This window comes from Sceloporus undulatus, chromosome 2, assembly GCF_019175285.1.
Source record: "Sceloporus undulatus isolate JIND9_A2432 ecotype Alabama chromosome 2, SceUnd_v1.1, whole genome shotgun sequence".
Lineage (NCBI taxonomy): Eukaryota > Metazoa > Chordata > Lepidosauria > Squamata > Phrynosomatidae > Sceloporus > Sceloporus undulatus.
This window is the reverse complement of record NC_056523.1, coordinates 226,391,731-226,404,613: the sequence shown is the minus strand read 5'-3', so window position 1 is coordinate 226,404,613 and position 12,883 is coordinate 226,391,731. Positions and strand designations below refer to the sequence as shown.

At 40.3% G+C, this 12,883-nt stretch overlaps 1 protein-coding gene across 1 annotated transcript in view; it reads left to right on the top strand.

The window, feature by feature from the left end:
• Positions 1 to 12,883, top strand: part of WDR3 (WD repeat domain 3) — a 59,148-nt gene that overhangs the window by 27,199 nt on the left and 19,066 nt on the right. The window contains exons 7-11 of the mRNA XM_042447725.1: positions 6,008 to 6,027; positions 6,426 to 6,546; positions 8,903 to 9,004; positions 11,041 to 11,126; positions 11,971 to 12,106. Coding sequence (XP_042303659.1) covers positions 6,008 to 6,027; positions 6,426 to 6,546; positions 8,903 to 9,004; positions 11,041 to 11,126; positions 11,971 to 12,106 — 465 coding nt within the window. The remainder of the gene's footprint in view (positions 1 to 6,007; positions 6,028 to 6,425; positions 6,547 to 8,902; positions 9,005 to 11,040; positions 11,127 to 11,970; positions 12,107 to 12,883) is intronic.

Below are 12,883 nucleotides of genomic sequence, written 5' to 3'. Positions count from 1 at the left end.
ATATGGTATTTCAATGATACATGAGTCCCTAAGAGTCTGGAAGCTGCACCAAAGCTGCACTCCCATCCTTAGGGCTGGAGCGTGGCTTTGGTGCGGCTTCTGGACCTCTTAGGACGCATGCATGATGAAATACCATACCTCCAAAGTGACCGAAGCAGCTTTATTTTGCCTGTCTGTAACCAGCCTCAGGCTCTTTCTTCACAATCAAAGAGAACAGGAGGGGGGCGGTTTTCTTACTCTACCCTCAGAATGTTAAGCTCTTCACAATATAGTCATAATCTGACATAACCTTGCAAATGAGGTATTTCTCACTGATGGAGGAGGAAAACAGAAGGACCCAGAATTCCAAAAATGTGGGGTGCAATTTTAGTTTCCAGGGTGTTCACCCTTTTGAAGGTAAACTGAAAGATGCACGTATGAAAGATAACTTGTTAGAGTTCAGCTTCCTAAGCAGAGCACAAAAACATGGGTCAGACTATACTAATATGCTTTCCTAAAGAATAAAGAAAACTCAAAAAACAATAAACGGTAGTTTCTGGTTTAAACACAAACAATAATGCTTTTATAAGATATACATAACAAAACTAAAACCTATCTAACTGGAGTTAATATAGCAGGAAGAAAGCTGTTGACCTCATCAGAGGAGGACTGTACTGACTGCACACTGCAGTTACTGAGAGATACTGGCAATTTAAATGTTCAGAGAGTCAGTTAAATTTCACTTAAGATTGACAGAATGATAGAGGGAAAGGCAGGAAATCCTATCTAAATAAAGAGAAATAGAGAATCACATCATAAATTTTCCAAAAAAAATCTTTACATTTACCCTGCCGACTCAGCTCTTGACATCTTTTCATTTCAAGTGAACTTACCCTAACAACCTGTTAGGCTGGAAGTCAGTGCCACATGGACATAACTCTGGTAACCAGGAGGCATATACACTGTGTGGTTTGACTTTACCCTTGGTTTCTAAGACTTTGGGGAAACACACTAAATGGAAACACACTAGTCAAAGAATACTCAGAAGATGAATATCCTCGAAAGCTCCTGTCCTTCTGACCTCCTGTCAGAAAGCTGGGAGAAAGGCCTGATGTTGTTCCAAAGCACCTCCCACTTGAAACGGAGTCATGCTCAGATTTGTTCTTGAGGAGGAAGGATCTCTTAACCTTTGCAGAACTCTGATAAAAGACTACCTTTAATTAAGGAAATCTGGGATACACCTCTTAGGCAGGGGGTCATCAAAAAGCTTACCTCTTCAGTGACTTGCAGAAGCACCCTCTATCAATCTTTAAAAAGGCAATTCAAAGTCTGGTCTTGAACTATAAAACCCTATACAGCTTGGGTTCAGGTTATTTGAAGGACTATTCTCCCTGTATGAGCCTACTAGAGGCTCTGGATAGGCCCTTCTTTCATGCTCATTTGGTGGGAACAAGGGAGAGGGACTTCTTGGTGTCTGCTCCCAAGCTCTGGAACTCTCTCCCTAGTCTTTGCTTTCTTTCAACAGCAATAAAAACATTTTTATGTTGCCAGGCAATTGACACAGGTACTGTTTTGTTTTTGTTTTAAAGAGTTTTAAATCTTAATAAGGTAGTATTTTAATCATTTCAATTGTTTGTTTTTTAGCTTTGATTTTTACTGTTTCATACTGTTTTTAACTTATACATTTCAAAATTGTGTTAGCCACTTTGAGTCCATGTACTGGGAGGAGGGTGGGAGGTAAATATAACAAAAACAACAACACAACAACAACCCTTTAATCTTTTACAGTAAGGCCTGAAACTGTACAGGTTTTCCTCCCTAACTGATTTGCACTAGTCCTGCTCTCTGGTGAGTGAAAGGCTAAATTTAGAGTAAGACAATACTAAGCTATTTTGCATCATAACAATTTAGGATGGAAAACATTACTACTTCTTCTATGGAAGTGGCATTGAGTGTGGGGTACCCTCCTTCCTGCTGGAAAATACAATATTCATAACAAGGTGAATTTTCCCATTGGACACAAGTCATACAGAAAGAATACCACTTGAGGAGCAAAGAACAACTACTTAACAACAAAATAGGACCTGCAATGTGGTAAAGTGCCTTTCTGGCATCCCCTAGAATAACCACCAGACTTTAATATATAAAGTTAGAATGAGTTAAGTAATTGCCCAGAGGGATGCACAAAGAGTCACTAAAGAATGCAAAACAAACTTACTTTCAGGCTCAGCATTCAGGTATATCTAATCCTGCATTCTGTTTCTCTACAATGGGCAATCAGATTCCTTTGTAAAGGCCACAAGTATGAAATCAAGCAATACACTATCCTGCATGCTGCCTCTGAACCCACAGGGATCCATAAATTATTCATGGATAAAATTTAAGGCGAAAGGGATGCCAAAAATAGTCCAAACTGACATAGAGGAAACAAGGCAAACAGTGCAAGGACCAACAGTGGGAGGCAAAAAAACTTGCACAGGCAGCAAGTAAAAGGGAACCATGGTCTGCGATGTCTCTACACAATGCACAGAGCATGGGAAATAAGCAAGATGAACTCGAACTCCTAGTACAAACAAACCAAATATGATACAATAGGCACACTGAAACCTGGTGGGATGAGTCTCATGATTGGAAGTGGAAATAGAGGGGTATGAAACCTTATTAAGAGAAAGGCCAAACAGGAAAGGAGGAGAATAGCACTATATGTCAGATATTTACACCAGTGAAGAGATCCTGGAACTCAATCATGGAAGCCAGTGGAGAGCACTGGATAAGAATCAAAGGGGAGGGAAACAACAAGGATGTTACAGTGGGAGTCTACTAAAGACCCCAAATCAGACGGAGGAATTGGATGATGCTTTCTAGAACAGATGACCACACAGTCAGAAAAGAGAGATGTAGTAGTGATGGGCGATTCAACTATCTGATATTTGCTGGAAGTCAAACTCAGCAAAATCCTCAAGGTCTAGCAAATTCCTCACTTTGCCTGGAAGACAATTTCATGGTCCAAAAGGTGGAAGAGGCAACAAGGGGGTCAGCTATTTTAGATCTGATCCTAACCAACAAGGATGACTTGGTTAATGGGGTGGGCAAGTGGTGTGGGATCATTAGGTTGGAAGTGACCATGTTCTCCTGGAGTTTGTAATACAGTGAAAGGAGAAGCCAGGCAGAGTCAAACACGCATCCTAGACTTTAGGAGAGCGGATTTTAGTAAACTTAGAGAATTACTGAGGGCAATTCCATGGTAAGAAATACTAAAAGATAAAGGAGTTCAGGACGGATGGGACTTTCTAAAAGGGAGATACTGAAGGCACAATTTCAAACAGTTCCAGTGAGAAAGAAAAACGGAGTTGTCTCAAGAAACCAGGATGGATGACTAAAACCTTTCAACCGAGCTAAGTTTGAAACGGAACATGTTTAAGAAATGGAAAAAAGGGAGAAATCACAAAAAATGAATTCAAGAAATAGCAGGCATGTTAGGTAAAGTCCAGAAAAGCTAATGCGCAGAATGAACTCAGGCTTGCTAGAGAGGTTAAGAACAATAAAAGGGCTTTTTGGATATGTCCCGCAGCAAAAGGAAAAGAAGGAAACGGTAGGCCACTGCGTGGAGAGAATGGCAAAAATGCTAACAGAAGACAAGAAGAAAGGCAGAATTACTCACACACCTTTCTTTGCCTCAGTCTTCTCAGAAAAGGCAAAAGGGAACTCAATCTGAGGATAATGGAGCAAGGACAGAATTGGGAATTTCAGCACAGAATAAGTAAAGAAGATATAGAGGAATACCTTGTTAATCTAAATGAATATAAGTCTCCGGGACCAGATTGAACTCCCCCATCCAAGGGTATTTAAAAAGAACTGGCAATGTCAATATCGGAGCCATTGGCAAATAACTTTGAAAACTCCTGGAAAACAGGAGAAATCCCCAGCCACTGGAGGAGGGCAACGTTGTCCCCACTTCACCAAAAAGGGAAAAAAGAAAAAAGAGATAAAAAATCCCAACAATATCGTCCAGTTAGTCTGACAAATCCAATATCAGGAAAGATTCATGGAAGCAGATCATTTAAACATAGAGTCTGTTTGAAACATCTAGAAGGCAATGCCATAATCACAAAAAGTCAACATGGGTTTTTCAGAAAAACAAATCAATGCCAGAAACAAAACCTAATCTCCTTTCTTTGATTAAAAATTACCTAAAGCATATTGGTAAAGATGAAGGGAATGCTGTGGATGTAGTATAATCTTGAAGATTTCAGTAAGGCCTTTGCACAAGGTTTTCCCAATGATAATTGTCTTTTCTTTGCAAACAAGCTTTGTAAAATTGGGCCTAGACAAATGAAACTGTTTAAATGGATCTGTAATTTGGTTGACCGGCAGAACCCCAAAGGGTGCTCAACAATGCCTCTTTTCAGCCCCTGAAAGAAGTGACCATGGGGTCCCCCCACAAGGGCTCTCGTCCCCTGGTACCCCATTGCCAATAAACATCTTTTATCAATGACTCTGGAATGAACATAATTGGAGCATCACTTAATCAAATTTGCAGATGACAAACCACCAATTAAGAAGGTTACACTGCTCCCCTCGGGTTACGAAAATTAATTCGTTCCCGCGCACCCCGCTTTTCCCCGTAACCCCAAAAAAGCCTTACCCCACGTAAGCCCGAACTCCATAGCTCCAAAGTGACTCGAAGCAGCTTTATTTTGGCCTGTCTGTAACAGGCCTGAGTGTGACCTGAAAAAGTAAGAAGTGTTTCCTTTTATCCATCATTGTTTCAGTTTGATCCATTAGTCCACAGGTGTTCCTCCATATTGCGAAGTCATAAGAACTTTTGAAAACTTGGCAGTAAGTCATGTTGATAGGAACAATGTTAGTTGATATATCCAAAGATTAGTTGTACCAATCCAGATTTTTTCAACCTTAGAAGCAGAAGATGCAGCAAGCTACCTTTACTTGAATTTTGAGGAGACTGTTAGGGAAAGAGGGCTAAATTGCCTCTAATAAGAATTCTGTGATTCTTTTTTCCTGAGCAGAGGTTATTTAACCTTTCCCTCACAAACAGATAAGAGAGAGAATTTTCTAGGCAGAGACATGGGCTTCAGCCAAGAATCTCTCTGACCTAGCAAATGGATGCCTGGGCAAATAATGAAGTTACTGCCAAATTCTTAATACTGTACAAAGTTGGAACCTTGTAGCACAATAAATGTCAGTTTATGCAAGTGACATCTCTTGCCACTAGGAGCTTAGCTGTGCCATTTGTGGCCAGCATGTTCACTCCATTAGTGGACATTCTTTTTAAGCAGCTATGTGGTCTTTAGCTTTTTCTTTTGTTTGGTTTGGATAAGTTTACTTTAGTAGAAGTGTGCTTTGGGAGGAGGGTTTTTACATTCAACATGAAGCCCACCTGGGATGACTGCTTTTGGTGTACCCTAGAAAAGGAGACTGGTCCCTGCTACTAGAAAATGGATTATCAGTTCATAGAAATATAGAGTTGGAAGAGACCGCAAGGGCCATCCAGTCCAACCCCTGCCATGCAGGAACTCTCAATCAAAGTATCCCCGACAGATGGCCATCCAGCCTCTGCTTAAAGACCTCCAAAGACAGAGACTCCACTACACTGTGAGGAAGAGCGTTCTTCCTAATGGTGAGATGGAATCTCTTTTCCTGTAGCTTGCATCCATTGCTCCGGGTTCTAGTCTCTGGAATAGCAGAAAACAAGCTTGTTCCCTCTTCAATATGACATCCCTTCAGGTATTTAAGTAGGGCTATCATATCACCTCTTAACCTTCTCTTCTCCAGGCTAAACATCCCCAGTTCCCTAAGTCGTTCCTCATAGGGCATGGTTTCCAGACCCTTCACCATTTTAGTCGCCCTCCTTTGGACTTGCTTCAGTTTTTCAACATGGTTATTTACCATGGAAATTATTTTTCAGCAGCAGATGGAGGGTATCCAGAGTGTTTTAATCTTGCTGATAAAATGTGCTTAGTGTGTTTTTTCCTTCCCCTTTTCACATTTGATTTTTTTTCTTGTCTAGCATTTATCGTCTAAAATTGGGTAGGGTTTTTGTCCCACATTAGGTAGGAGATCTAACTAATTTGCAAAGGTCAGGCCTCTTGGTGAATGGGAACAATTAATTCAGAGTTAACTTTTCTTTTATGTTAAAAATTTATGGTAACAAATGTTCCATTATTTTGCATAGAATTGGGGCTGTTTCTCTCCTTAGGCTCTTCCATGATATATCTTTTCTGGAATTTGTACTATTATAGCATATTTTAAGGGGAGTGATATTCTTCACAAAGTCTTTGTCTTTTCTCTTCTAATATGTAAAACAGAAATTTTTTGTTGTTACTGTGATGTGTCTTCAAGTCATTCCTCATTTATGGCAAGCTTGTCATTGGGTTTCCTTGACAATATTTATTTAGAAGTTTGTCATTGCCTTCCTCTAAAATAAGTATATATATGTGCTATTTTATTCCTAGGTCTACCTTGCAGTGTATCCGGACCATGGTGTGTGAGTACGCACTTTGTTCGTTCTTTGTCCCAGGAGACCGACAAGTTATTATAGGAACTAAGGCAAGTTCTCATCCCTTTTTTAAGCACTAGGGATGATGCTGAATATCTGTTGAATGTCCTTTCCAGCATCAAGTAAAACTGTATCCATTTAATTCATATTTCTTTCTTTGTGTGCAATGTCCACTTGCTGTTACTTCAAGAGGCCTTCAAAGTGATGTGATATCGGTGCCAGGCTCAGTTTGAGATCTTGTGACATTTTGAGCATTTTTATTTTCAGAGAACATATTGTGATAGAATTGTGGTGGTGTTCCTTCAAGTCATTTTCAACTTATCATGGGCTTTTCTTGGCAAGTTTATTTAAAGAGGGTTTGCCATTTCTATTCTCTGAGGCTGAGAATGTGTGACTCGCCCAGTGGGTTTAAAGGGCCAAAACAGAATTCGAACCCTGGGCCCCAGAGTCATAGTCCAGTGCTCAAACAACTACATGATGCTGGCTCTTTATTCGTATACTACTTCTTCGTGATCTCTGTGCCTCACACATTAGGGATTTGTGCCTGCACCGAGACTCCATTTGGACGTTCAAAAGCTGAGCAGGTTTATTATTTATATATTTATTTATGGTATTTATACCCCGCCCTTCAGCCCTAAAAGCTATCAGAGCAGCTTAGGTTGGTGGGTAGTCCTGTCCACTCCGGTGTACTGAGCATGTCCAAACCCCATCAATCTAGCTGCTCCTTCAGTTCTCTTTTGTCTGCCACAAGAACAACTTGTATTTGGTTGTTCGAGCTGAGCCACTCCCTGTGTGGTACTTTTGCTATCTTTTTCTTATTTTCTTAGTTTTCTACGTATTTTACTTTAGTTTGCCCCCCAATTTTTTTTTGTTAAAGAACAGTAGCTTTTATTTTGTCACTGCCTGGTTGGGCATCCTTCCCTGCCTCTTATGGCTCTACCTCTCTCTTCAAGCTTTGTATTTCTTGCCACCACAAGGTAGTTCTTTCTGATGGCCATTTCTAATGTCTTTTTTGTTTGGGTGAACACATTGTTGAGCGCTGTGCTGTTTGGCACTCCTATACTCATCAGACACTCTGTAATAGGGCCTAATGCCTTAATGTCTTTGTTGGTGGCAGAGCAGGCATCTGCCACTAAGGAGCCCCTGAAGTTCCTTTCGTCCACCACACTAGCAGCTTGAAGAAACTTCATGTGTGGAATCGCTTGTACTTTCAGTTTTGACCTAATGGATCATTTTTTACCATTCTCTTGGAATTTCTCTTGGATATTGTTGATTGATCGATTGACCTACAGATTGTCTGACCTTGTCTCTGCTTTATCAATTTGGTACCTTAACTCTGGTTGAAATGGCCTCCTTTAAGTATGACGGGAAAAGTGAAGAGGGGAGTGAGAAGTGGGGTTAGATAGTAACATTATGGAAAGAGATTTAGGATAAAAGGGAGAAAGGAAGTGGAAATGGAAATGTATGGAAGAGAGTTGGGCTAGAGAAGAAAGTAAATCTTTTATTAATATAATATGAAATGCGTAACAAGGTTCTAATGTATGTTTAATGTATATGGTGGTATGTTATGTGTGAATATGGAACATAATAAAATTAATAAATTAAAAAAAAGAAAAAGCTGAGGATTGCCATCTGTAGGAGTTTCAACCGCAGATGCCAAGCTCACAGTTGGCGCGGGTGCACTGTAATTAACTGATAATATTTTGTGATATTGTCCTATATTTCTAGTGTTTGACTCAGGGGCCAAAACTTCAGTGTAAAAGCATCAAGCTTTATTCAGAAGCTAAAGCAGTTCATAGCACAACAGATGTTGTTAGGATTGAGACATTTCAATTGCAGTATAATCAAAAACACCAAACTATTATAAAGGTGAAAATGAGATTCCATATGATGTTAAATTCTTTGCATACTCTAAGCCACCATATTAGTCAGGGGTCGTGAAAACTTTTTTTCTGTAGAAGATTGTATTCCTTTGTGTGTTAATTTGCTGGAAGCTGTATTCCAGCAGCACTGTAGTGCGGAAGACTGACAGATGGAGCCAGAACCAAAACTGGTTGGAAATACCACTTTTCTTTCATTCTCTGTCACTCTCCAATTTCTATCTTTTCTGTTTTCCTCACCCTTCATTTGGACTTTTGGACAGATTGATTTTAAAGGGCCTTTGAAATTACACTGAGGGCAACAGGTTGTCCCCTCTCACCAATGCACACACACACTAAGTTGTTGGGATTAGTGGTGAGGGTGCAATGTTATCCAACCTATTTCTAAGTAGAGATAACTAAATTTAAGTAGCTAACCATTCCACTTCCTTTTTTCCCCTTGCACTTCAAGCATTGAATTGTATTGTTTATTTATGAATTTTTGTGGTCTCTATAGCTAACTGACCAACTTTATAATTTCCTTTAGACTGGGAAACTGCAGCTCTTTGATCTGGCCTCTGGGAATCTACTGGAGAGCATTGATGCTCACAATGGAGCTCTCTGGTCCATCTCTCTTTCGTCAGATCAGGTACTTCAGACCCACTTTCTATCTATTGTATTTGAATTTCTCATTGAGCAGTTAGAAAAAAGTCTATCTGGCTTGTGGTCAAATGTTTCTCAAGAGAACTCTCAGTGGATTATAGCAAATCATATAGGAAAGCCAGGCCAGAGTCAGACGTAGCTTTGTACTACATTTGGGGATGTCTTTCATCAGTGAGTGCTGATATAATGACATCTTACTGTATGAGGTCAGGGGGTTCGCAACTATGCTAACTATGCTAATGCCATACAATTTAAAAGTATACAAAATTAAGTGAGTTATGCAGTTACATTACAAACTGTAAAAACAAATAATACATATAAGCAAATATAAAATGATAAAACAATATTAAAATACAGTTCCAAATGCTTTAGAGAACAAGAAAGTCTTTAATTCGGGTTTAAAACTATTAAGAGAAGAGATAGTCTACATATGTTCAGAGAGGCAGTTCCAGGAGTATGGTGCAGCAAGTGAAAAAAGGATGAAGCTGAGCCAAGGAAGAAGAAACCCTTAGCTGGTTAAGAAGCCTTGAGCTCCTGGACTGCAAAGCTCGAGTAGGATGGTGAGCTGAAATAAGGACTGACACATAAGGGGAAGCTAGGTTGTGTAAAGCTTTAAATGTTAAGAGAAGAAGCTTGTACCGAATCTTAAAAGGAATGAGTAGCCAGTGAAGAGATGCTAGAAGTGGGGTGACATGATCAAAATGACAAGCTAAAAAGTTAATCTTAGCAGCAGAATGTTGAATGAAAATTAGAGCTCTAAGGTGGGACAGTGGGAGCCCTGTCAAAAGAAGACTGCAGTAGCCAAGGTGGGAGATAACTAGGGCATGAACTAAGGTCTTACCAGAGGAAGCCAATAGAAAATATCTAATTTTAGCAATATTATAAAGATAAAATTGACATGACCTGGCTAAAGCCTGAATCTGTGGAGTGAAGGACAAAGAAGAATAAAAATAAAGCCAAGGCTATGTGCTTCCTTTACAGAATGATGAGTAGTTCTGTCTTAGCCATGTTAAGTTTTAGACACCAATGAAACTTCCATGATGAGATAGCTGAGAGACATGATCATATAAAATCATAGAGACCACAAGGGCCATCCAGTCCAGCCCCCTGCCATGCAGGAAATCACAATCAAAGCATCCCCGCCAGATGGCCATCCAGCCTCTGTTTGAAGACCTCTAAGGAAGGAGACTCCACTACACTTCGAGGGAGTTTGTTCCACTGTCAAACAGCCCTTACTGTCAGGAAGTTCCTCCTAATGTTGAGGTGGAATCTCTTTTCTTGCAGCTTGCATCCATTGCTCCTGCAGGAAAAGAGATTCCACCTCAACATTAGGAGGAACTTCCTGACAGTAAGGGCTGTTCGACAGTAACACATTGATGTAACACATTGTTCAGTATCTGACGAAAGTTCTCGGGTAGAAAAATATAACTACGTATCATCGGCATAAAGATGATATTGAAAACCATAGGAATTGATAAGATTACCAAGAGATAAGGTGTATAAAGAAAATAACAACAGGCCCGAAATGGAGCCCTGTGGAATCCTAACCGACAGACGAAAAGGAGAAGATACCAGACCTGACCTAGATTTCTGTAGTCCCTACATTCCTAATGAAGTGAAGGGAGAGCATTCATCACCAAATTTACAGTACAGGATATGAAATGCTAGGGATATTAACTTTGTTGTGGACCTGTAGTATTGGTTCCCTTGATGGGTGAAAGGCAGGGCGTAAGTTAAATACTAGGAATATTGTGGAATTAACCTAAAGGGAGATTCTGCTGTGCAACTTCCTTGGGGGGCAGGGAACCTTTCGCCCTGTAGATGTCTTCAGCTCATACACTGACACCTCTGAATCCAAGCCTTTCTATAAAGTAGCTTCTTTTAACAGCCTAAACTGATAGATATTGCATGAGATAAAAGTTATACATGTGATTACATTCGTGTTTCTTTGGAAGGAAATAATTTTTATATGCAAAGGAAGTGACCATGCTTACTTTTAATTTAAGCATTGTTCTCCCTCAGCGTGGCTTTGTAACAGGAGGTGCAGATAAATGTGTCAAGTTCTGGGAATTCCAGCTGGTGAAAGATGAGAACAGTATCCAAAAATGGTGAGGATGTCTTTTTCTGGAAATAAATCACATCAGAGTTCCATTTTATTTTTACTGCTTGGCATATTAGAGAGTGAAGCTTCTTAAAAATACAGCATAATATACTGAGCACATAAAACTGCTTTTTGTCATGTCATTGGTTGTGTAGGTATGCAAGGGAGCATCGTTGTGGTGCAACATACAGCTCACATCTGTTTAACACTGTATTGATCTGTTGAAACCTCTTCTATAATTCCTAGTTTGCTTATTCTTTGAGTGTCATGTTACTTTGATAGCTCTAAACAAGAGTTTGCTACATTTCAGTAACCAACCCATAGAGTGGTACAAGAAACTTCATGAGTGGCTAGGAGAAATGTAGACAATAGAAGGGAATCTATATAATCTTGATCTTCCTGTAACGCCACAGGTCTGCCTGAAAGCCCTCCACGTAGGTAGACAGTGGTGATATAGAGGTGAAAGTCACAGATCTTTAAGGGTCCTTTGGGCTCTGGACCAAATTCAGTGCCACAGAGCATACTGACTTTCTTCTTATTAGGCACAAATAGGGAGAATGAAGTCTCCTATTGAAACAGCAGCTGGGTGTTCAATTGTCACAGGGTGGGCTTGGATTGTGTCATCCTGCATGGCAGAATGGGATTGGAATGGATGGCCCTTGGGGTCTCTTCCAACTCGATGATTATAGAATGGCCATAGGGCCAAGACAATAGAATGTATTTGAACCTATGAATACAAAGTAAATACCTGAATGTGAGAAGCTCCTTGTGTAAGAATTAGCAACATCCTTCAAAGCTGCCTGAACTTGATGTATTTTAATGCCATTAGTGTTTTGCTCATCCCATTTTAGGCTCTCTGTGAAGCAAACACGTGTTTTGCAGCTGGATGAAGATGTTCTCTGTGTCCGGTACAGCCCTTGCCAAAAACTGCTGGCTGTTGCCTTACTGGACTGCACGGTGAAAATATTCTACACTGATACACTCAAGGTAATAAACATGACCTTTGGCATTTTGGTAAAGAACTGATATGAGCAGTTGCTAAAGAAATTTATTTCAGGCATAAAACTGTAAGACCTCTTTATGCAGATGCAATTTATAATGCGGATGGAGGATCAGCAGGAACAGAATCTAGCTAAATTTTGAACATATACTTGAAAATTCAAAATTGAAGCTCAGGGGCTGTACATAAAGCCCCTCGGGCAGCATGACGTCGGCCCTTTCCTAGCTGGATTGGGGCTGTGGCAACCTCACACTGTGGGCTCAATTTGGCCTTTCGAGAATGCAAAAAGGGGCCGCAGAAGTGTTTCACTTTTGCACCCTTGAAAGGGCACTATAGCCATGTTGCTGTGGCCATACAATGCTCTTTTGTAGTGGCACGTGGTGTCAGGGTGCCTTGGGGGCAGAGTCGGGCGTGTGTCATGAGGACGCTAAGCTCTGATCCGACCCCCATGCCGGCCTTAATGGCCGGTGTGTACAGGGCCTCAGTCTAAAGTAGCAGAACTGCTTAAACCCTAAGACAAAGGAGCAGTAAACCAAATACTGAAGTACTTCTTCCTATCAACACTACATCAGAATTTCTTATTCAAGTCATCATTCATAAATATTTAAAACGGAACTCTTTCTTCAGTGCAAAATCCTCAGCCAAAAGTGAGAAATGCCTGTTAAGGTATATTTGGTATAATGACAATTTCATGCATGCAAGTTCTTCTTTGTGGTCTTTGTGACTCACACAAATGGTTTGTCCAGTGCAGGACTGGCACCATC